Source organism: Somniosus microcephalus, chromosome 6, assembly GCF_052327205.1.
Source record: "Somniosus microcephalus isolate GS21.2 chromosome 6, FLI_Smic_1.0, whole genome shotgun sequence".
NCBI classification, from domain to species: domain Eukaryota; kingdom Metazoa; phylum Chordata; class Chondrichthyes; order Squaliformes; family Somniosidae; genus Somniosus; species Somniosus microcephalus.
The window spans coordinates 21,392,097-21,417,520 of NC_140992.1; the positions used below are offsets into that span (position 1 = coordinate 21,392,097).

Here is a 25,424-nt window from a genome sequence, read left to right on the forward strand (position 1 = left end):
ATAGAGGAAAATAGAAAAGAGAGGAAATTAAACGGGAGGCGAGTCAATGAGGGAGAATGAAAACCAAGACAGACAGATAGAGTGACAGAAAAAAAGAGTGGGGGAGGGAGGCGTGGATTAAAATTCCTCTGATTCCATATATGGTAATAACAGAAAGGCAAAGTGATTTCGTGTTCGCTCGCTCTTCTTAAGGTCACACAACTCAAAAACAAAAGAGGGAGAGAGGGAAAAAAAACCACACGGGCCCTTCAGAGTGTGTGAAAGTTAGGAGCAGTAAGTTTCCTTGGAATGTGTAGCTGGGTTCCCGAACCCCCGCATTCCTGCCGTGTGCTCGGGGAACCGAACCGAGCCGAGCCGGGAGAAAGTCTCTCTTCTCTCTTTGCCTAATCTTTTTTTTATTACCGTTTCGCAAACTCATTTCCTCACGTCACCAAAACAGCAGCCACATTTAAAAACTGTTTCTCTCTCTCTCTCTCTCTCTGTGGGTTGGAACTAAAAGTAAACCCTCCCCCTCAAAAAATTAAAAAGTTTACAAGAGAGAGGAAAAAGTTGTTGAAAAGTTGCTTTTGTCGAAGTTTTGTTTACACGCATGTGTGTGTGTGTGCGAGGAAATTGACAAAGGCTTGTTTTCCATAGTAAGTTTCACCGTTCTGATTTGCTCAGGTCAAGTAACCCAGACTGGTAGCTCATGAATAATTAAAGAGAGGGAGTCCTACCACCAGAACCGACGCTGATTGAACACTCCTTGGAAACTTGAGTTTTCCAACTTTTTTTTTTATTTGCCAGGAGTTTGGAGACGGGCGATCATGAAAGTCCTGATTATTTTACATCCGCACTTTTGAAGACTGGACTCGCTCGGGGAAGGGGGGAATTTAATTTTTAAAAAATAATAATCTATTAGAGCAAAAAAAGTTTTCAAAACTTTTTATTTATTTATTTTTTAATTTTTTTTTTTACGCACATCTCTTAACAAAAGTCTGCAATGGATCCAAATCCTATCCCACCACCGGGACAGACCATCGTCCGCGTCTTGGGGGACTCGGAGACCGACCTGGAGGCTCTGTTCAACGCCGTGATGAACCCCAAACCCGGCACCGTCCCGCACCAGGTGCCCATGCGGATGAGGAAACTGCCCGAATCTTTCTTCAAACAGCCCGATTCGGGATCTCACTCCCGCCAGTCGAGCACGGACTCCAGCAGCAACTTGCCCCAGTTCCAGGTGCAGCACATCCGATCGCACTCGTCCCCTGCCTCGCTGCCCGTCAGTGCCAACCCCAACCCTCAGCCGTACGGGCACCTCCGGCAGCAGTCCTTCGATAACATAGACGATGTCCCGTTGCCACCCGGCTGGGAGATGGCCAAGACCCCTTCTGGCCAGAGATACTTCTTAAAGTGAGTACCCAACTTTGTACATTCAGACTTGGATTTCAACCTGCACTGTACTGAGCTCGTCCCCCCTTTCTAATGACATTACCTTATATTAAAATATTAGCAAACCCAGAACTCTCTGTGACCCTGACTACAAATATGTCATTTTTTAAAACAACTTTGTGTAGGTGTAGAAATCTCCCTGATATTTTTGACCGCCCCATCCCCAGTTTAAGTGTTTGTTTATATATCAGCCCAATCTCAGCAACATCAACTCCATTTTGACAAGGGGGGCAGAAAAAGTCTTAGAAGAAAGTTTGCAGCATTTCTGTTTATTTGGCCAACGGTAATCTTTTAAAAAAAAATTGACTTTGTTAATAATTATTAATGTTTTTGTCTACCTGCACAAAAACGGTGACCTTTGGGAAGAGTTTGCCATGTGAAGATTGTTTCTGCAAAGTCTTTCGTCTACTAATAGAGCACGATTGGTCAGAAGGTCTATGGTTGGCAGGGGAGAGTGTACCAGACTCTGGCAGATCATAGTGCACTGAGTACAATGATCATAATTGGTAGAGCAAAGTGATTATGATTGACAGAGAACTCGGTAAGGATTGCTGTTGCCCAAATGCTCAATTTGTTTAAGAGTATTTGTGTGTTGAATGACATTTTGGGCTTGTCAAGGCAAGTGTTGCTACTTGGAAGTGTGACATTTTGAGCAGGCAGTGTTGTGATTAGGCCCCTTGTAGTTAGGTATGGTGCTAAAACAGAGACTTAGTCTGCTGTGTGTACACGACCCCCAACAAAGTGTCTAAACTCCCATCTCAGAACATCACCAACTCCCTCTGCACCAACTTTACCTCTCTGACTGTGACTCTGAACTTAGTGCCAATTTGCATGAAAGTAGGGTTAATTCTGCTCCCCGGACTCACTAACAACCCACCAGGAACCCGGTTCAACCCATTTTTATGAGTCCCATACAGCTGTCAGGGAAGTTTTCATCCAATCCATCTGTGCTAAATTTAAACCCAGGTCCCAAAGGAAGAAGGATAATGTTCTAATCCCCCTAACCACACATCATGCCTCCCTGCCCCTCCCCCCATTCCCTTTTAGGATGCTTGTGTGGTTTCTGTCCCAATTTTCTTGCTGTACATTTGGGAGCAGGGTATTGTTAAGCCTTGTGTTTGCCCTTGCTCGTGTCCCTGGACTATTCCCCTCCTTCCTTGTTTGCATATTGTTGACAGTCTTCTACTGGGTGGAATGACCAGTAAGACAGTTTCTGTTCTCTTTGCAATTATCCATCAGGAATACAAGAAAATGTATATTTTCCGCTAAATTTATTTGGAAATATTGTCTGTGTGAGCAAGCCTCACGCACCCTACCACCCCCTTGGATCCTTTAGCAGGGGATTACTTACGTCCAGTATCTGTGACAGTATTTATCTTTTGTACCAAAACACCACAAGAGCTACTTAATATTTCTGTCAAGGTTAAATCTTGCAGCCGCCCACTCAGTGACTGTTAATATTGGCATACTGTAGTTCCTTTGGCACTAGTGCAGCATTTGCCATTTGACCTGATAGTCAATATTCTGAAGTCTTTGCTGTACAGAGTATATAGTCACAAAAATGTTTCCAGTTCTTTGACACCAGCTTCCAGTCCCTTTGCCAGAAAGAAAATAAATAACTCGCACCAGCACCTTTCACAACCTCAACGCACTTTATGGCCAATTAAGTACTTTTGAAGAGCAGTCATTGTTGCAATGTAGGAAACGCTGCAGCCAATTTGTGCACAGCAAGGTCCCACAAACAGCAATAATGACCAATAATGATCATCTGTCTTTAGGTAATAAAAACAGAAGATACTGGAAATACTCAGCAGGTCAGACAGCATCTGTGGAGAGAGAAACAGAGTTAATGTTTCAGGTGATGACCCTTCGTCTGACGAAGGGTCATCACCTGCAACGTTAACTCTGTTTCTCTCTCCACAGATGCTGCCTGACCTGCTGAGTATTTCCAGTATTTTCTGTTTTTATTTCAGATTTCCAGCATCCGCAGTATTTTGCTTTTGTATCTGTCTTTAGGTGTTGGTCGAGGGACACATATTGGCCAGGACACAAGGGAGAGCTCCCCTGCTCTTCTTCAAAATAGTGCCACAGAATCTTTTAGATCCACCTCGGTTTAAGATCTCATCCAAAAGACGGCACCTCCGACAGTGCAGCACTCCCTCGGTACTGCACTGGAGCATCCGCCTAGATTTTGTGCTGAAGTCTCTAGAAGTGGGGCTTGAACAGTGTGAAATATCAGCTACTGATTGATAGCCAGTCACCCCTGTAGGGAATGCTTATGTGTGAAAGTCAGACGAGAACAGGTTCAAACTCGGCTGTGATGTCCTTGATGGTGAAAAAACTCGCTGCCACTTCCTCGGCACAAATTGCTGGGGTTTTTACGCACCGATAACGGCGTGTGCTGTGGACTCGCTGTTAAATTGCAAGCAAATTCTGGGCATTTATTGTATCATGCGCTGCCTGGGAAACTGAGCATAGGCTGGGAGCGGAGTGGAAACATGCAGCTGCATGTCTGTAAAATGACAGCCCTTACAGGGTAGTAGGAGTACGACATGACTTCAGACTTTTAAAACCATCAGGGTTATTTTCTTGGCAGATTTTGCGCATTTTTTGTTTGTTTGCGGTTGAATCACAACATTCAGTATTCAAGCACAAGACTACCAAGTTAAGGCATGGTAGTGTCTTCAAAACGATGCATATCTGCTAACTAAATAAAGACTACGAAGCAAGCAAACAGTTGTTTTGTATTGTCAGAAGTTTAATCACTACGGCAAGTTATTTTACTCATGGTCAGAACCTCAAGGGGTAGGAAGTAAATAAGAAAATACAGTTATGAGTGGCTGTATAATCAGGGAAGTGGACCATTTGTAATTTTTGTTTCCATTGCTCAAGTAACATTACTTCTTCTTCTTAGGCAGTCCCTCGGAACCGAGGATGACTTGCTACCAAATTAAAAATTAGTTCTCAGGTGACTGATGAGTCCAATGCAGGACCTACTGCCTCTGTCACAGGTGGGGCAGACGGTGGTTGAAGGGGCGGGTGGGTGGTGTGTTTGGGTTGACGTGCGCTCCTTGCGCTGCCTGCGCTTGGCTTCCGCTTGCTCCCGGCGAAGAGACTCGAGATGTTCGGCGCCTTCTCGGATGCTTCTTCTCCACATTGTGCAGTCTTGGGCCAGGGACTCCCAGGTGTCAGTGGGGATGTTGCACTTTTTCAAGGAGGCTTTGAGGGTGTCCTTGAAGCATTTCCTCTGCCCACCTGGGGCTCTCTTGCCGTGCCGGAGCTCCGAGTAGAGCGCTTGTTTTGGGAGTCTCGTATCGGGCATGCGGACAATGTGACCCGTCCATCGGAGCTGATCGAGCGTGGTCAAAGCTTCGATGCTGGGGATGTTGGCCTGAGCGAGAACACTGACGTTGGTGCGCCAATGTTGCAACAGGGAGGTGAAGGGCCTTCAAAACAAAACTTAAAGCTTAGAGAAGCAGATGTGAAAGTTTGCCAATTAATTCTGTGACTACTTCACAACTCTTTCTGCGCCCAAACGAAGTTTATCTTTTCCTCCATGTAACAGATGGGAAAGGGTTTATGAACGTTGCATTGATAGTTGTCATTGTAAAAATAAGTCATCCTCGGTTCCGAGGGACTGCCTAAGGAGAAGACATTGTAAAAATGCAGCGTGCCCATTCATAGTTTTGGCACTTGTAAATCTTGCAGTCTTCTTTTCAGTTGATTCCACAGATCTTAAAGGGTGAAAGCAACAAATAGTCAGGACTTGTGACTCCTCAAAATAACAATAAATCATGTTTTTATTGAGTGCAAAGTGACTTCCCTCATTATGCTGGTGAGGTGAGATAGGTGCAAACACAGTACATCGGATGGTACTTTTATTTTCTCTCTCGGTGGTGACTGGCCTCTTCGCTCTGCTCCTAATGACTTTATGCCCAGAAGCAGTTCCTCCCCCCCCCCTCATTATAATACCAATGACAGTACTCATGACAAAAACAGATCACTGCATGCACAACAGACACGTTTCTGTCTTGGGCTTTCCTGCCGGCACCAGCCAGGCTATTGGAGTTAATTATTGAAAGTTCAGAACAGCACTAGTTTCTAGTAGTTGGTGGCATCAAATTGGGGGATACAATTAAAGTGGTCCTTCTGTCCTTGGAAAGATTCCTGCAACCCAATCCACCAGAAATTAGGGAAGCTAGGATGCTCGTATATATTCGAGGCATTCCATTCATGGACTTAATCCAAAGGTTTTGCTTGTACACATTTATATTGGACACTAGTTTTATGCCAGTGAGTTGTAAAGTGGTAATTCAGCAATGCAATTCTCATGATACCCTAAACCATGAGAGCAGATCTTGAATGCCAACAGAATCCTCAGATTGATTTACTGCCTGAAAATCTCAGCCAGATTTCTGTTATGTGTTTTTTTTTGCAATATATAGTTCATGGTCTATTTTTTTAAATAATTTGCAAAAAAAACGTATTTTATTTTAGTGCAGAAGTGGCAGAAGGGTAAGCAAAGCGAGTAGTGAGATAAGAGCATGACAGCTTATTCTCATCGGAGCCACTGTGTGCGCTCAGCATGTGAACAAATCATGATCTAGAACCCAATGCTCTTCCAGCCATTGTCCATGTCTTGAAGAAACTTGACATAGAAACATAGAAGATAGGAGCAGGAGTAGGCCATTCGGCCCCTCGAGCCTGTTCCGCCATTTAATGAGATCATGGCTGATCATCCAAATTCAGTACCCTGTCCCTGCTTTCTCCCCATATCCCTTGATCCCTTTAGCCTTGAGAAATATATCCAACTCCTTCTTGAATATATTTAATAAGTTGGCCTCAACTGACTGAGTCAGAAAAGCTGGGTCCCCACAAGAGGTCTGTGTCTCAGTGAGAATTGTTGATACTTTGATTGTTTTTGATGCGATGACTCGTTACAGTGAGACGCAAATGCTTTGCGCCCACGCTACAGTCACAGAGTGATTCAGCATAGCTTTGAAACTCTTAACAGGCTGAGCCAATAAATGAGATACCATAATCACCCACATGACTTTACACTGCTCTTGCACACTTGTGAAAGAAATCTAACTCTGGCACTTGTTTTCTGTGTATAAAACCAACATATTTTACTTAATTAAGGACAATTTTATTTAACAGAGTCCTTAAACCCCTCTCTCCTGCCCCCTCCATCTTCACCTCCGACAACAAGTGTGAGGAGCTCATGGACTTCTTTGTCACTGAGATTTAATCAATTCAATTCAATTCAATTTTATTTGCCATATGTAACTAGCACTAGTACTAGTACAATGGAATGCTTACTCCCCGTGGGGACACGTCAGCTATTTTTACAGCGCCGTGTTCAGAAAGTCAATTCTTTGGCATCCAGTGGCAGTGGGAGCACGATGTCCCTCAGCCGCTCCGTCCTCCTCGTCATCGCGGCCTCCTCCTCACTGTTGCCGGCTCCACGTGTGGTGGCCTGCTTCTCCCGCTCACGGTCCGGCCTCTGGCCACCATGCCCGGCTCCCCCTCCTCCCAGTCGGACTGCGAGCTTCCCGCCAAGGAGCTGCCGGCCGACGTGCTGTAGTAGCGGGTCGTCGTGGCTGCTGCTGCTGCTCGTTGCGCTGCGCTGCCTCCGCCTGACTCAGCGAACACATCGTAAATGCTCTGGATTTAGACTATCTGTTCAGCTGCCTCTGCTGCTCCTCCACCTTGCTCACTAAGCCACACTTCCCACAAGGCTGCCCATCTGCCCTAACCCTGATCCTTCCTCTTTCTCTTAGTTTCTCTCCAAACTCCTCTCATGCCCTCTCCAAGCTCAGCTTGTCCATGAGATCGACCACCTACTCCCATGACCCCATTGCAAATAAACTGCTGACCTTCCAACTTTCCTCCCTGGTCCCTATGCTAGCTGACATTGTAAATTGTTTCCTCTCCTCAGATGCTGTCCCCCTTCCATTTCAAACCACCATCATCACCCCCCTCTCCTCAAAAAAATCCACCCTTGACTCCTCTGTTCTCGCAAACTGCTGCCCCATCTCCAACCTCACTTTCCTCTCCAGTGTTCTTGAGCGTCTTGTTGCATCCCAAACCGTGCCCAACTTTCCTGCAGCTCCATGCTTGAATCTCTCCTTTCAGGTTTCCGACCCTTGCCACAGCACTGGAAGAGCTCTAATCAAAGTCACAAATGACATCCTCTGTGACCCTGGTGCATTTTCTCTCTTTGTCTTCCTTGACCTCTCTGCAGTCTTTGATACGGTTGACTACATCATTCTTCTCCAACACCTGCTCCGTTGTCCAGCTACCCTTGCTTGGCTCTACTTTTATCTATCGAATTGTAGCCAGAGAAATCTAGTAATGACTTCCCTTCCTACACCATTACCACTGGAGTTCCCCCAAGGATCTATTCTTGGCTCCCTCCTCTTCCTCCTCTATATGCTGTCCCTTGGCGACATCATACTAAGACATAGGGTCAACTTACACACGTATGTTGATGACACCCAGCTTGACCTCTCCAACATCTCATTTGGACCCCTCCACTGTCTCTGTGCTGTCAGACTCTCTGACATCCAGTCTGGGATAGGAACTTTGGAATAGGAGTAGGCCATTCAACCCCTTGAGCCTGCTTCACCATTCAATTAGATCATGGCTGATCTGCATCTTAACTCCATTTACCTGCCTTGGTTCCACATGCCTTAATACCCTTACCCAACAAAAATGCATCAATCTCAGTTTTGAAATTGGATGAGCCACAATTTCCTCCAGTTACACATTGGGAAGACCATAGTCATTGTCTTTGGCCTCCGCCACAAACTCCGTACCCTCCCCACCTCCCCGGCCATTGTCTCCGGTTGAACCAAACTGTTCGCAACTTCGGTGCCTCATTTAACCCCAAGCTGAGCTTCCGACCCCATGTCCTCTCCATCACAAAGACTGCCTACTTCCACCTCCATAACATTGCCCGTCTCTGTAATGTTGGGCACTTATTTCACAAGAATATTGTGTACATTCAATGAGACAAAATAAGGGATGGGCAGTAGATGGATTACAGTCATGCAATGGGGGTTCTCTGTTGTGTCATTGACAGACATGAGGGTCATCTGCTGGTTTTTGGTATTCATACTGACTCCTGCCCACTGCAGGTGTGGATTAATGGCCAATCTATCACTGGTTAATCTGTCAGTATTTGTCTCAGCAGTTTGGTTTAAAAAGGAATTGTGAAGTTTAGTCCAAAATTATCAGGGCTATTGTTATCTCGTGGCTCTGTGTTATAAATAAGTTTATATTTATAGAAAGCCTTCCATTCTGCTTGCCAATCAGGTGTGACCCTGTGCACATGAACTTGTTGCAACATGTCAATGAGGAAAGGTCAGACAACATAAGGTAGAAAATGCGGCTGTCCAAATTGGCCTTCTGTTCTCAAATCAGTATCCAAAAGTTTTAATAGCATTTGTCTGCAGTAGAATTGTTCATATTGTGATTCTACCACCAATTTCCATTGTTAAAAATGTCCATATTCTTCAAGCACTAATCTTCAGCAGACTCTTGCCAAGGCTGCATGTAGTTGGGCTGAAAGGATTTCCTGCCCTATTCTACAGGTTGTCGCAGTATGGGGTGGGGTTGGGAGGCAGGGGGAGGAATAGAGATGCAAGAATTAGCATATCTAGGGCCATTTGGGCTAGAGTTATGCTAGCAATGTCTATTATATTCCTTAAATTGATTGATTGGTCCCTTTTGCAGGAATGGGGCGCAATGAGCTGTCAATTAAAAGAGAACAAGAAAATCTATCACTGACTTTGTAAGGAAATATCGATGACCCACTACCAATATTGCATTCCCCTTTGAAATTTCATGCAACAGCTACTAATGACCCAAGCTCACCCCACTTATGTGGGGCGGATGAATTTCCCCAGTCGTTGCGTGTTTTGACAGTATAAAGACATTAATAATGTATTTGAGGTTTTACTAACCAAAGTGGTTCTTCCCCATGATGGCTCGGCCTTGCTGGTAATGGGGAAATGCTACCAGACCACAAGCTGTCAATGGTGACGGTGAGCAAAGGTGATGTAACACCAGGGAAGCCAGAACTGCCACCTAAAGTTGTTGAACTTTGCTCACAGCCCTGTGTTGCCACTTGGACCCTCCCGAATCCCCACACTTACTGCACGTGGTTGGTCTTATAGGATCTGAAGGTGCAGCTGAATTGTAGCTCCTCACAGATTACATTGTGTTTGTAAAATATCACATTTTCACGGTGAGATAATTCAATTTCTATATCTCCTATCTTACCCCCCTTTTCTTCATTACACAATTAGTAAGGCAATATTAAATCTGCTTGAGGGCTTTCACTTCTTGCATCCAACGGCTGAGTTTGAAGGTCATTATTTGAACCAATATTCGATAAGTGCTCGGCCTGTTATGGTACTTAGCCACACAGACCAGAAAGGCCCTGAGTTTTGACCCCCTGCCTGTGTTGGGTTAGCTGATCACTGTCAGGGCAGTGGCTTTGTTAATTTTGCTTCAGTGTCTTCTGGGTCAGGGAGGGGAGAAAACTCAATGACGAGTCTTGCTGCTGATTGCTGTCGGGTGACCCCTTCTAGGAGTGTAAGTGGATGGAATTGGACTCCGCCGCGATGGCCCTTACGGTGCAATAACCTGCCAACATTCACCCCCTAGGCTCACGTGTGAAGAAAGGGCACCTGAGTGAAAGGACCAGAGGGCCGCCAGTACCTTGCAATCATACCCCAGCAAGAGAAAAGGAGAACGGGGCGGGGTTAAACCGTCAAGTTAGCATGCTGTTCCTTTATCCCTGGGTTTGGATGCGTTCTTTGAAAGTCTCTCCTTTTCTGGCTTTAAAGGCCCGCAGTGGAAACGAGTTCAGTTCTTCTCGATCCTGTTTCTGGTGTATGCGGACCCATAATGCATATCTTTCAATAACTTGGTGGTAAGTTGCCAACCAAGGAAGCCCCATGATGGCTGGTATGTGAAATGCAAATATTATATTGGTGCAGCAAAGGGGGCCTTTCTGAGGATGGAATCGCAACAAGACCTGGACGATGTTCAGGCTTGGGCTGATAAGTGGCAGGTAACATTCGCACCACACAAGTACCAGGCAATGACTATCTCCAACAAGCGAGAGTCTAACCACCGCCCCTTGACATTCAATGGCATTACCGTCGCCAAATCCCCCACCATCAACATCTTGGGGGGGTCACCATTGACCAGAAACTTAACTGGACCAGCCACTTAAATACTGTGGCAACAAGAGCAGGTCAGAGGCTGGGTATTCTGCGACAAGTGTCTCACTTCCTGACTCCCCAAAGCCTTTCCATCATCTACAAGGCACAAGTAAGGAGTGTGTTGGAATACTCTCCACTTGCCTGGATGAGTGCAGCTCCAACAACACTCAAGAAGCTCGACACCATCCAGGACAAAGCAGCCCGCTTGATTGGCACCCCATCCACCACCTTAAACATTCACTCCCTCCACCACCGGCGTACTGTGGCTGCAGTGTGTACCATCTACAAGATGCACTGCAGCAACTCACCAAGGCTTCTTCGGCAGCATCCCCCAAACCTGCGACCTCTTCCACCTCGGAGGACAAGGGCAGCAGACGCATGGGAACACCACCACCTCCAAGTTCCCCTCCAAGTTACACACCATCCTTACTTGGAAATATATCACCGATCCTTCATCGTCGCTGGGTCAAAATCCTGGAACTCCCTCCCTAACAGCACTGTGGGAGCACCTTCACCATACGGACTGCAGTGGTTCAAGAAGACGGCTCACCACCACCTTCTCAAGGGCAATTAGGGATGGGCAATAAATGCTGGCCTTGCCAGCGACGCCCACATCCCATGAATGAATAAAAAAAAATGACCAAGGCAGAGGAGCGGGAGAGTTACTGTGTATCTTGTCTTGCGCTGTACCTGATCTGGGAGCGCTAGTGTTGTCAACCCTCCAGGATTGCCCTGGAGTCTCTAGGAATTGAAGATTAATCTTCAGGACATCGCCGCGAGCAAACTTGGGAGGAAAGTCAGCAATGCGTTAAAACAAATGTCTTTTTTTCATTTGAACACTTTTGTTTATTAGTTATAAAAATATTTGGGGGGGTGGGTTGGAGATCAGGTGAAATGTCTGTTTGACTGACAGTCCAGAATCATCCAATCAGGTAATGAATTGGTGTGGGTAGACGGGGCGTCCGGTGGGTGGGCGTGTCGGGCGACCAATGGCGGGCGGGGGAGGATGGTTGGAGACAGGAGGTCATGTGATGATACCTCCGGGAATACGACCGACCAGAGTTGGCGGCCCGAGGGAGTGCTTGATACCGACCCTGGCTGAAGAGAGAGTTGGAGAATATTTCAGTCTTTAGCACTGAAAAATCTTAGTGTTGACGAGCACGAAAATTTATCTTAAAATATAAAAAAAAAAGTCAGTTTTAAAATAAGCATTGTGATCACCAATTTGGCACGGTTAGCTGATTGTCGATGCTGATTTGTGCAACACCTTCTCCCCATGCCTGCTGTCAACGGGTAACCTCAGCATGAATGAGAGTGAAAAAATAAGTGTTTGAGTCCAGTGGACAGCAATAGCTGTTTTTGCAATGAATGCAGTGACTGTGCTGGTAGTTAAAAAGCACTGCGTTGCTGATAGCCATCTCGCACCCGGTCTGTCCTTACAACTTGGAAGTGAGATAAGCGTTGGTAAGTCACGGCAGTGGCAGGACAGGCTGACGCTGGTTTCCTTTTTAATAGGGTGTCTTTACCGAGAATCCAATCACATCACATCATTTGGGTTTCCAACACACCCAGACCAGTCTGATCAGGTCGTTAAGGAACAGGTTTTTGTGTTAAACCCCATTCTGTTCTGTTTTCTTAAGCTGTTCAGATTGGTTCTTTCCCTGTAAACGTGCCCCTTTTCTCACAACACTCAACCAGGGCGCCCTTTCGAGTTAACTCTGTGGTGGCAGCAACCCTGTCAGGAGAGGTAACAACAGAAAATGCTGGAAAAACTCAGCAGGCCAGGCAACATCCGTGGAGAGAGAAATAGAGTCAACGTTTCAGGTCGAAACCCTTTGTCAGAACTCAAGTCCTGACGAAGGGTTTCGACCTGAAACGTTAACTCTGTTTCTCTCTCCACGGATGTTGCCTGGCCTGCTGAGTTTTTCCAACATTTTCTGTTGTTATTTCGGATTTCCAGCATCCGCAGTATTTTGCTATCGTCCTGTCAGGAGAGATGTTTGTCACTGCACTGGAGGTTTTTCTGGTCGGGATCAGTTCCAGTTCCAGCCTTGCTTTGACAACTGCACTCTCAAATGCCGTTACACTGACTGGCTTGAAAAGGTTTGGAAATGAAGCAGCCGGCGCAGAGACTTGTTTGACATTAATTTTTTTATTCCACGTCTCCTTTCAATAGAAAAATCACTTGGGACTGCCAGGAGCCAGTGGTGACGTGATGACGTCACCAGACTGGTCATGGTAAACCTCTCTGTACGTAAACACAGTAGTGACCGTTGCCCCACAGCTTGTCACGGCAATGCTGATCAACGACATTTTATGTAGCACGTTCGATGTAGCAAAGAGTCCCAAAGTGCCTTGCAGACTCAGCAGGGGCAGAGGAAGGATTGTGGGGTGGGGCGGTGGCAGTGATTGAGTGCGCTGTTGGTTTTAGGGAGGCTTCTGAAAGTGGGGAGAGATGGAGCAAAATGAGTGAGTTCCAGAATGTGGGGGAACAGGGTTTGGGGGAGGGGAGTTCCAGAATGTGGGGGAACAGGGTTTGGGGGAGGGGAGTTTCATAATGTGGGGGAACAGGGTTTGGGGGAGGGGAGTTCCATAATGTGGGGGAACAGGGTTTGGGGGGAGGGGCGTTCCATAATGTGGGTAACAGGGTTTGGGGGGAGGGGGAGTTCCATAATGTGGGGAACAGGGTTTGGGGGAGGGGGGAGTTCCATAATGTGGGGAACAGGGTTTGGGGGGAGGGGGAGTTCCATAATGTGGGGAACAGGGTTTGGGGGGAGGGGGAGTTCCATAATGTGGGGGAACAGGGTTTGGGGAGAGGGGGGTTCCATAATGTGGGGAACAGGGTTTGGGGGGAGGGGGGAGTTCCATAATGTGGGGGAACAGGGTTTGGGGAGAGGGGGGTTCCATAATGTGGGGAACAGGGTTTGGGGGGAGGGGGGAGTTCCATAATGTGGGGGAACAGGGTTTGGTGGGGGGGGTTCCATAATGTGGGGGAACAGGGTTTGGGGGGGGGGGGGAGTTCCATGATGTGGGGAACAGGGTTGGGGGGGGGGGTCCATAATGTGGGGAACAGGGTTTGGGGGGGGGGGGGAGTTCCATGATGTGGGGAACAGGGTTGGGGGGAGGGGGGAGTTCCATAATGTGGGGGAACAGGGTTTGGGGGAGGGGGGAGTTCCATAATGTGGGGGAACAGGGTTTGGTGGGGGGGGTTCCATAATGTGGGGGAACAGGGTTTGGGGGGAGGGGGGAGTTCCATAATGTGAGGAACAGGGTTTGGGGGGGGGGGGGGGGTGGGAGTCCCATAATGTGGCAAACAGGGTTTGGGGGGGGGGTTCCATAATGTGGGGGAACAGGGTTTGGGGGGAGGGGGGAGTTCCATAACGTGAGGAACAGGGTTTGGGGGGGTGGGTGGGAGTCCCATAATGTGGGGAACAGGGTTTGGGGAGGGGGTTCCATAATGTGGGGGAACAGGGTTTGGGGGGGATTGAGACTGTGGGGGAAATGAGTTTTGGGGTGGAGTTTCAGAATGTGGGGGCAAGATGGCTGCAGGCTCTGCCACAGATGGTGGAGCAGAGGGAGAGGTGAAGGTGCAGTCCTTTAACAAACCCATCTAACTTTCAAAGCCAAGGACTGCAGCGTCTCGCTTGCCAAAAATTGCATTTGTAACACAATCTGTTTTTTAAGATTTTCTGCACGAAAGCCAACTTCTCCCACACACAGTGTTTACAAATGACATGGAATCATTCTGCTGACGGTGGTTCATCCCAGGCACCAACGAGGAACAATTAGCGCTGCAAGGAAGAGATGGAGAGGGCGCAGCGGCAGGAGCTGTGGCTGCAACTCATTCTCCGACAGAAAGCTTATCCTGGCGGTGCAGTACACCGTGTCAGGTTTTGCATGAATCGCAGCTTGCTCGTGCCCTGATTTTTTTTGTTGTTGTCACATGCCACACATCCGCTGGATTTGATTGATGCCCAGGCTGACCAATCCCTTCCCTATCATTCTGTGTTTTTTTTTCCATTCTCGGGATATGGGCGTCGCTGGCAAGGCTGGCATTTATTGCCCATCTCTAGTTGCCCCTGAATTGTGTGTGCTTCAGTCCTCCCATATTCATATGAGCCATTTTTATACTGGAGTTTTTCCATGGATTGTGTCATAAGGGAGCCAGATCAGATTTAGTGGTGTAATCATTAGAATCTGGACTAAGATAGCGCCAGTTTGCAACTGATCCTAGATACTCTTGTGCAGAAAGCGGCCTCCAATTCCTTTTTAATGAGGCATGAAGGTGTTCAGCTGTGGCTCAGTGGGTAGCACCCTCGTCTCCGAAGTCAGAAGGCTGTGGGTTCATAGTCCCACTCCAGGGACTTGAGCACATAAATCTGGGCTCACTATTCCTAGTGCAGTACTGAGGGAGTGCTGCACTGTAAGAGGTGCCGTCTTTCGGGCGAGATATTAAACCTTGTTTGCTCTCTCAGGTGGACGTAAAAGATCCCATGGCACCACTTAGAAGAAGAGCAGGGGAGTTCCTGGATATCCCTCAACCAGCATCACTAAAATAAAAGCAGATTACATGGTCATTATCGCATTGCTGTTTGTGGGACCTTGCTGTGCACAAATTGACTGCTGTGTTTTGTACATTGCAATACTTCAAAAAGTAATTAATTGGTTGTAAAGCACGTTGAGATGCCCTTGAGGTTGTGAAAGGTGCTATATAAATGCAACCCCTTTTAAAGAAGTCAAATGATCTCAAAGAATTATGATTCACGTTTAATACCCTTCATGTTAGTGTCAGCTGTGGCTCAGTTAGTAGCACACTTGCCTCTGAGTCAGAAGGTTGTGGGTTCAGGTCCCACGTCAGGGACTTGATCACACAAATCTAGGCTGATGCTCCAGTGCAGTACTGAGGGAGCGCTGCACTGTAGGAGGTGCCGTCCTCCGGATGAGACATTAAATTGAGGCCCCGTCTGCTCTCTCCGGTGGAGGTAAACAGATCCCGTGGCACTATTTTGAAGAGGAACTGGGGAGTTATCCCTGGTGTCCTGGACAATATTTATCCCTCAATCAACATCACTAAAACAGATGATCTGGTCATTATCACATAATAATAATAATAATCAACTTTATTGTCATTGTTAGTGCACAAGTGCAGTACAACGAAATGTAGGCTTGCGGCTCCCGAGAGTGTACATTTAGATTAAGACATTTAAACATTCAACATTCATTTGGCTTGTAATACATTAACATAAACATAATAAAGTGCATTGGCAGATGTGCAGGCTTTAGAGTTTATTTGTGGAGTTCAGTAGGATGACAGCCCTGGGAAAGAAGCTGTTCCTAAACCTGGTCGTTCGGGTGCGAATGCATCTGTAGCGTCTCCCAGATGGCAGGGGGGTCGAACAGACTGTGGCTGGGGTGGGTAGGGTCTTTGATGATGGTCAGTGACCTCCGTAAACAGCGTTTCTGGTAGATGTTCTCTATGGTCGGTAGCCGGGTGCCGGTAATGCGTTGGGCAGTTTTGACTACCCGCTGCCGGGCTTTCCGGTCATAGGAGCTACAGCTGCCATACCATACTGTGATACAGTTCATCAGGATGCTCTCTATTGTGCAGCGGTAAAAGTTAGAGAGGATCAGGGGTGACAGCTGTGTGCAAATTGTCTGCCGCGTTTCCTACATGACAACAGTGACTCCACTTCAAAAAGTACTTCATTGGCTGTAAAGCGCTTTGGGACGTCCGGTGGTTGTGAAAGGCGCTATAGAAATGCAAGTCTTTCTTTCTTCATTTCTTCTGGTTTATTGTCTGTTGTTGGCAACATTGGAGGAATTGTATTAGAGTTGTAAGAGTTAGTGAGCCTGAAGGCAGAATGAGTGAACAGGATTGACATCCAACTACGCTGGGAGGAGGCTTGTGTGGAGCATGAACATCAGCATAGACCAGTTAGGCCGAATGGCCAGTTTCTGGGCTGTAAATACTTTATAATTCTACGAAAGTCAATTTCTTTAAAAACAAATTTTCAACAAGGAAAATTGCAGAGACAGAATGATACCGTACTGCTTTGCGGAATTGCTGGGATGGTCATCTATCGCGCCTTTCGAAGTATTACAGTATTGTCAAGCTGTTGGATTGTAACAGTACAGAAAGGTCACAGCTATTTTGGTTTAGATCATGCGCAAGCAATTCCTGATTTAACATGCTTCAGACTTGTGCGCGACTTGTCCGCCAGAGAGTGCGGTGCTGCAGTGTTTTTGGGCTCTTGTGTGCTGCATCACCAACTGGTGGCACATGGGTTTGTGCCATGTGCGGTGAGCGGGTGATCTCAGCCGTGCAAGTTGCGGGGTTGGGGGGTAGTGGCCAAGTGTCAAATGGAGTCAAGCTGCAGAGCACCAACGGCAGAGTCATGGGAGCAGGTCATTTACATAAAATGTACAGCACCAAAACAGGCCATTCGGCCCAACTGGTTAAGCTCCACACAAGCTTCCACCCTACTTCAACCAACCCTATCAGCATAACCTTCTATTCTTTCTCCCTCATGTGCCTATCCAGCTTCCCCTTAAATGCATCGATGCTATTTGCCTCAACTACTCCCTGTGGTAGCAAGCTCCACATTCTCACCACTCTCTGGGTAAAGAAGTTTCTCCTGAATTCCCTATTGGATTTATTAGTGACTACCTTATATTTATGGCCTCTAGTCTTGATCCCTTCTACAAGCGGAAACATTTTAGAAACATAGAAGATAGGAGCAGGAGTAGGCCATTCGGCCCCTCGTAAGTAAGGGGAATTAAGGGTTACGGGGAGCGGGCAGGAATTTGGACATGAGTCTAGGTTCGGATCGGTCATGGCCCTGTGGGTAGCGGAGCGGGCCCAGGGGCCGTGTAGCCTGATCCTGCTCCTATTTCGTGTGTCTAATTGTTAGATTCAGGAGATGGTTCTGTGATAGTGGATTGGCGGTTAGGATCAGATCAGCCATGATCTTATTGAATGGCGGAGCAGGCTCGAGGGGCCGATTGGCCTACTCCTGCTCCTATTTCTTATGTTCTTATGTTCTTATTTAATGAGATCATGGCTGATCATCCAAATTCAGTACCCTGTCCCTGCTTTTCTCTACTTCTACCCTATTGAACCCCTTCATAATTTTGAAGACCTCTATTAGGTCACCCCTTAGCCTTCTCTTTCTTAGAGTAAAGAGCCCCAATTTTTCCTGATAGTTATAACCTCTCAGTTCTGGTATCACCTTTGTAAATCTTTTTTTGCACCTTTGCCAGTGCCTCTATATCCTTTTTGTAATATGGAGACCAGAGCTGTCACTTGGCGAGGAGTGCTGTGCGGTGTTGATGATGAGGGGTGGGAATGGGATAAGGATTTATGTGCGTCCATAAGTTTCATGATGACTGTAGCCTCTGATCCGTCCACTGCCAGGCCAGCTCAATAAGGGATTAGCTGCAGACTTTAGACCCTATTTCTGGTGCAATATCATGGTGTTTCCTTCCCCCCTCATTCAAGTGTATGTTACGTAATTCCTAAACCTTGGCTTGGAATGGAAAAACTATGATATGAGAACAGCTCGAGTCACATTGTATTATAGTGCAAAATATCACAATCCTACGCTATGTAGGGCCCAAGGCAGAGTTCTGCTCTGACTCACAGCGGGAGGTAATACATAGGCTGTTGGAAAAGTTTCCAAAACGCAGAGCAGGAGCTTTAGGCTTTGTACAAATGTCTAGATTGTCTGGGCTTATTTGATGTATTGAGGCCTGAAGGAACTGTAGACTATTTAGATGTGGGGCAGCTTGACTATCGAATAAAGAATAGGCTTGGAAAAAATGCATTCGTGTGGGCGATACAAAATAATAATCGGGTCTTTAGGCGAGGTTTCACTGCCGTTCTCTCATGCAGTTAAAAGAAGGAATTGTAGTTGAAGGGGGGGGAGATGTGTGCTAATATATGGCTCAATACTCCCTAAGGGGCGAGTTCATGATCTCAACCAGTTCATTCCAGGGAGGTGCTTCCGTCTTCCCCCGAAGCAGAGAAGGAATGGGAACAAATGGTCTGACGGCCTTGGCTGCTGTCTCACGCCTACCTACAGAATGATGGTGGGAGATGCCCGAGAGGTCATTTTAACCCAACTCACCAGGCGGGCATCCCACGGGATCGGGTAGAACGCCGGAGTTACACCCCCCGCCCGCCCCCCCAAGCCCCAGATGATGTTGTTTGCCGGAGTTGGTGGTGGGGGTGGAGCAGCAGGTAAAGAAACTATACAAAGGTGGATTAAACACCAAGATGCGCTTTTTGCAAAGATTATACAGTAGCGATTTTTAACACGTGGCAAAAGTGGTTCCGTTTGACATGTGAATCTGATGGCAGTTTGACTGACTGTTCATTCCAGCAGACAGCAAGGTACCAGCCACAGGTAGGGTTGCCAACTCTGGTTGGACATAGTCCTGGAGGTTTCATCACATGACCTCCTGCCCCCAACCGCCCCGCCCGGTCAAACAGCCTTTCTTCCCACCTCCCAATATTTTTGTAACTGATAAACAAACGCGTGCAAAGAAAAGAAATAAAACCGCACCACTTTTTTTTTTAATGCCCCCCTATAATGTTAATGCCCCAGGGAGATTAATCTTTAAATCCTGGAGGGTTGGCAACCCTACGGGCACAATTGACGTCACGTGGCCGAGGAAGTGAGATTACAGGACTGTAGTAATGTGGGATTTTAAAGAGAATGAGACACACAAAGAGTGTGTGTGTTTGACAGACAGAGAGAGACAGTGGAAATGGGGCCTGTAGAGACAGGCCTCAGTACAAACTGGCACGAGTCCAGTTCATTTTAAAATATTTCACAGACAGTAATAAATTAAACCTGTTTGTCAGAGCCCCGGATACCCACGGTTTCACAATCCCAGTAGTTTCTGTCTCTTGCACTCAGTGACTCCCATTTAACTGTCTAATGTTTTTTTTTTCTTGCGTTATTTAATTGTATTACTCTGTGGCTCCAGAAAGAGTTCAGTAACAAAGCATAACTCGCTGTACAGCAGTGACTCTTTGTGTTCATTTATTGGGAATTTCCACACCGCACTGCAGACAGAAAAGAGGCGGAAACTGAATGAATAATGTATAATCCTCAATATAGATAACTCTTGGGCCATGTGATGTCCTGGATTGGTTTTGATTGCCTGAGGGGGTCAGGGAGGAATTTTCCAAACTTTTTTCCCCCCCCGTTATTGGTCCTGTTTTTTTTCCCTCTTTTTTTGACTCGCCAGATGACATGCCTGTGCGGGAGGGTGGGGTGGTGGTGAAGAAGTGTTTAGCCATGATGTTCCGGCCATCATGGTGAGGGGCAGGCTTGATGGGCAAGCTGGTCTTTTCCTGCCCGTCAATCTCGTATGCACCAAGAAACTCCGCTCTTTGGTGGGGACCAACTGAACTTGGCCACGGTGTAACCTAATGACGCGGTGTTCATTTTTATGTTGGAGTTTATTGTGCCCAGTGCTTTCAGTTCACAAAAACTAGTAGGAGAGTCTCTCTCTCTTAGCCAGTCCCTCGGAACCGAGGATGACTTGCTTCCACATTAAAAATGAGTTCTCGGGTGACTGATGAGTCCAATGCGGGACCTACAGTCTCTGTCACAGGTGGGGCAAACGGTGGTTGAAGGGGCAGGTGGGTGGGGTGCTTGGGTTGACGTGCGCTTGGCTTCCGCTTGCTCCCGGCGAAGAGACTCGTACTATAGTGAGTACAGTTTGTTTAATATAAAAGCAAAATACTGCAGATGCTGGAAATCTGAAATAAAGACAGAAAATGCTGGAAATACTCAACAGGTCAGGCAGCATCTGTGGAGAGAGAAACAGAGTCGATGACCTGAAACGTTAACTCTGTTTCTCTCTCCACAGATGCTGCCTGACCTGCTGAGTATTTCCAGCATTTTCTGTTTTTATTACAGTTTGTTTAATGTTCACCCCAGTGTCTTTAGAAAACGTTACTCGATCCACCATGACATTGCACACTGAGTATATTAAGCAAAATTTTAAAAAAACGTGTAGACTTCAGGAGAAATAAGGGTTGGAGGGTCAGTGTAATTTGACCAGAGCTTGCAGATGTAATTCAGCCCCAATTTTAAAATCACAAATTCTTCCCTTATTTTTAGCTAATACTTGGATTGTATGTGATTGATTTATAGTTTAGTAATAATTTGGGAAACAGGGAAATAGAATTTGTTGGAATTTCTGTGCAGTACAGGTAGAGTAGTTGGGAGATGGAAAACCTGAGGAGCTACAGTGCCACCACTGGTGGGATGATATAATTACAGCGTGACAATTTACTTAGGCAGTTCCCATTATAAATGTGGACATACAAATGTATAATGAAAAGTGCCTGCAGACATACTTTTAATATATTATCGCTATGCCTATATGATCTATTTATTTATATGTTTATTTATATATTACTAAAAATGTGTGGTTCCTGCATATATTATTCTTACTTCCTGGACCATAATTTTTCAGTAACACTTTTATGTCAAGATTTACAAAGCAAAATTGTTATGTAAATATTTCTAATGGGAATTCCAATTTTAACAGACTCTGGTCTCACAATTTAAACAGGCATCTTGCCATTAGATGTCACTGGAGACCTTTCCTCGCCCACCTCCCAGGCCACTGACGCTCTGCTGGTCACAGCTCCAACCCCTGTAGCATCTCGGCCTAACCATCATCAGCTGTAGCTTACACATTTCTGTCTTTCAAAATTTCTGCCTACAAAAACACTGCCTCTTTAAATTTTAATCCTTCATTCTCATTGGCTGCCAATTTTAGCCTCCCTCTGGCCTTGAATGTGTCTCTCTCTGGTGGCTCCACTCCAGTTCTCACTCCTGCCCTACTTCTTTGGCCTTGAGCCTAGTTCCCTCCAGTCGCCCCCCAGCTCTTTTATGCCTTAATCCTGCATGTTCCTGCCTCATTAGGCGCCATTGTCTCCCATCCTGTTCCTGCCCCATTAGGGACAACCGTTTTTAACTCCCTCTGGCCCCAATTCTGCAAAAGCTCCTCTTTTGGCCTTCAATTTTTTATTACCTCCCTCTCTGGACTCCAATTTCAATGCCGCCTTCTATCTGCCATCCAATTTTTAATGCTCCCTCTCTGGTCTTCAATCCCACACTCCCTGGCACCAATATCGCAAAAGACTTTCTGCCTCCCTCAAATTTGAATGCCTCAACACCTGCATTCTCTGCCGCTCACCACCTCCGATCTCGGAAACAGAAGATGACGGAGACACAACCAGTAAATCAAGGAAAGGGAGATAGAAGCAGAAGAGCAGAGAAAGGGGGAGAAATAGAGACCAAGAAAACCAGATGAGGAGAGGGACATCGAGCCAAAAACCACCTTGAAGATGAGAGCCAGCTATGAGAGTGACCATATTTTCCAACTTACTGTGAGCATTGGAGATATGTATGTCTCGAGTCTAACGTATGCCCATCACACTTCAAAATGTCAAAAGTTGGGGACAGAAGAGAAAGAGAGGCAGCCATTTTCCTGCTGGCTTTCCTGACCCTTGGTAACCCGAGCCTTGTCCATTTACAAGCAGCTTTCAATCTACACTATTTCCTTCAGCCGGTACGCCCCTCATTGACCTCAAGATGTGCCTATTTGGACTATTAACCCGAGCAGCGTCCTCAAAATGGACAGGTCAAACAAATAGAACACAAATAGATACAGCACAGAAGGAGGCTGTTCGGCCCATCATGCCTGTGCTGGGCCTTTGAAAGCTATCCAATTAGTCCCACTCCCCCGCTCTTTCCCCACAGCCCTGCAGTTTTTTTCCCCCCTTCAGGTATTTATCCAATTCTCTGACGTTGGCAGACTGTGAGCAGCGGCATAAAAGAGCTCGGCTGGTACATACGTGTGAATGTTTAAGTCCAGCATATAACTGTCACAGTGTAGAAGTTGCACTTTGCTACTGAGGGAAAAAAATTCTTAAAAAAGAAAGACTAGAGAAAGCCAGTCACTTAACACTGTGTTCTTCTGACCCGGAGCTTGAATTTTAAAAGCACTTTCCAATCTGTAAAGGTCCCTCATCAAACAACAGCTAAGTTCTGATGTGAGGCTGTGTTTACTTAACAGTAATGAGACTTTCTGGCCTTAAAGGGACACAGCTGTACTTTAACAGCATAATCGTACATTGTGTACTATACGATATTACGGTCCTGCCCTCAAAGAACTGTATGTTATCCACCTTACCATGGGTAACACCACAGGGAAATCCACCAGTGAATACTCATTAAAAAAATATTTATTTTTTTGGTTAAAAGTCCATTTCACTCCCAGTACCTTCAGGAACTAACAAAGAGGACTGCACAGGGGGGAACAGCAAAGCGTAGAAATGCAGTCGTTATAGGAGATTCCATAGTTAGGGGGACGGACAGGCGTTTCTGTAACCGTCACCATGAGTCCCGCATGGTGTGTTGCCTCCCTGGTGCCAGGGTAAAGGACATCACGGAGAGGGTGCAGAATATTCTGCCGGGGGGAGGGAGTGAGCCAGAAGTTGTGGTACACGTTGGGACCAACGACATAGAGAGGCCAGGTGTTGAGGTCCTACAATCAGACTTTCAGGAGCTAGGGAGGAAGTTAAAAAGTAGGACCTCAAAGGTAGTAATCTCTGGATTACTCCCAGTGTCACACGCCAGTGAGAGTAGAAATAGGAAGATAGGGCGGATCAATGCGTGGCATGAGGCATGGTGTAGGAGGGAGAGCTTCAGATTCTTGGGGCATTGGGACCAGTTCTGAGGCAGGAGGCACCTATTCAAAAGGGACAGGTTGCACCTCAACAGGACTGGGACCAATGTCCTCGCGGGGAGGTTCACTAGTGTGGTTGGGGAGGGTTTAAACTAAATTGGCAGGGGGTTGGGCACCAGCATATAGAAGTAGAAAAGAGGAATAAGGTGCATAAAAGAGGGAGAGTGTTGGATAGTACTAGAGTAGGAAGTAGTACCATACTAGTTAGGAGCAGACTAAGAAGGACTACGAGGAATAAAAAGACAGGTTTGGAATGCATGTATGTAAACGCACAAAGTGTGGTGAATAAGGTAGAAGCACAATTAGCCGTGTGGGAATATGATGTAGTGGCAATAACGGAAACGTGGCTTAAAAATGGTGCAGACTGGGTGTTTAATATTCACGGATACAAGGTGTTCAGAAAAGACAGGGAAGGAAAAATGGGAAATAACAACAGAACATGCTGGAAATACTCAGCAGGCCAGGCAGCAACCGTGGAGAGAGAAACAGAGTTAACGTTTCAGGCCTGGGACCCTGTAATGACCTGGATGTCTTGCTGCAGTTGTACAGGGCCTTGGTGAGACCACATCTTGAGTATTGTGTGCAGTTTTGGTCACCTTATCTGTGGAAGGATGTCCTTGCCATGGAGGGAGTGCAGCGAAGATTCACCAGGCTGATACCTGGGATGGCAGGAATGACGTATGAGGAGAGATTGGGTCGATTGGGCTTATACTCGCTGGAGTTTAGAAGAATGAGAGGGGATCGCATTGAAACTTATAAAATTCTAACAGGACCAGACAGACTAGATGCAGGAAAGATGTTCCTGATGGCCGGGGAGTCCACAACCAGGGGTCACAGTCTAAGGATAATGGATAAGCCATTTAGGACAGAGATGAGGAGGAATTACTTCACCCAGAGAGTGGTGAACCTGTGGCATTCTCTACCACAGAAGGCAGTTGAGGCCAATTCATTAAATATATTCAAGAAGGAGTTAGTTATATTTCTTAAGGCTAAAGGGATCAAGGGATATGGGGAGAAGGCAGGGACAGGGTACTGAATTTGGATGATCAGCCATGATCTCATTGAATGGCGGAGCAGACTCGAGGGGCCGAATGGCCTACTCCTGCTCCTATCTTCTATGTTTCTATGACCTTGAACTTGCTGCCGATGAGGGTGGTGGAAGCAGAGACGATCAATGATTTCAAAAGTAAAATTGGATAGGCGCTTGAGGGAAATAAACTTGCAGGGCTACGGGGATAGAGCAGGGGAATGGGACTGACTAGAGAGAGCTGGCATGGACTCGATGGGCCGAATGACCTCCTTCTATGCCGTAATAACTCTATGACTCTATGGGGGAGAAATTCGGTATCGCCCTGTTTGGGGCGCAATTATCGGCCGGGCGCAAAGTTTAGCGCCTGGCGCTAATTATCGCCTCCGACTGCAAACTTGGCTTCCATCGCCCCTGGAGGTGATTGGAGCGCTAAATCAGGTGCTACACACCTCTCTTAAGCGCTAACGCCGAAGAGCGAGGCGCTACCTCAGACCGCTGGCGAAGCTCATGTGATGTCAGTCAGCAATGGAACACAGACACACTGGCGCCGGCCAGTTCTTAAAGGGATGGGTCGATCTTGCTCTCCATCCACACCCTGCTCATTGCAGCCTTGAATCTCGGCCTGGAGAGACCTGTACATCAATTCTGCTGGAAAGAACAATGGAGAGGCCCCAGGGAAAGAGCTCAGGGTGCAGCCCCCACAGTCTCTTCTAAATCGATGTAAGGAAGGTCAAATCAAAATGAACCTGCAAAGTGCTGCTCAGTACCCAAAACTCCTTCACACAGCGTTGAATCTCTCCAGAAGTCTCTCTCTCTCTCCCTCAGAATGCGTGGTGCAAACATGTCAGCGACAAAAAAAGGCAGGAAGCGGTCGCCTTTAAATAGTGCTCCCCAGTCCCTTCCCGACTGCAAAACGCTCCCCTCAACCTGTCGTTGCTAGCGGCAGG

At 46.8% G+C, this 25,424-nt stretch overlaps 1 protein-coding gene across 1 annotated transcript in view; it reads left to right on the forward strand.

Moving 5' to 3' along the window:
• Positions 1-229: 229 nt before the first annotated feature.
• wwtr1 (WW domain containing transcription regulator 1) overlaps positions 230-25,424 on the forward strand; it is a 177,591-nt gene continuing 152,396 nt past the window's right edge. The window contains exon 1 of the mRNA XM_085989828.1: positions 230-1,392. Coding sequence (XP_085845954.1) covers positions 983-1,392 — 410 coding nt within the window. The 5' untranslated portion in view covers positions 230-982. The remainder of the gene's footprint in view (positions 1,393-25,424) is intronic.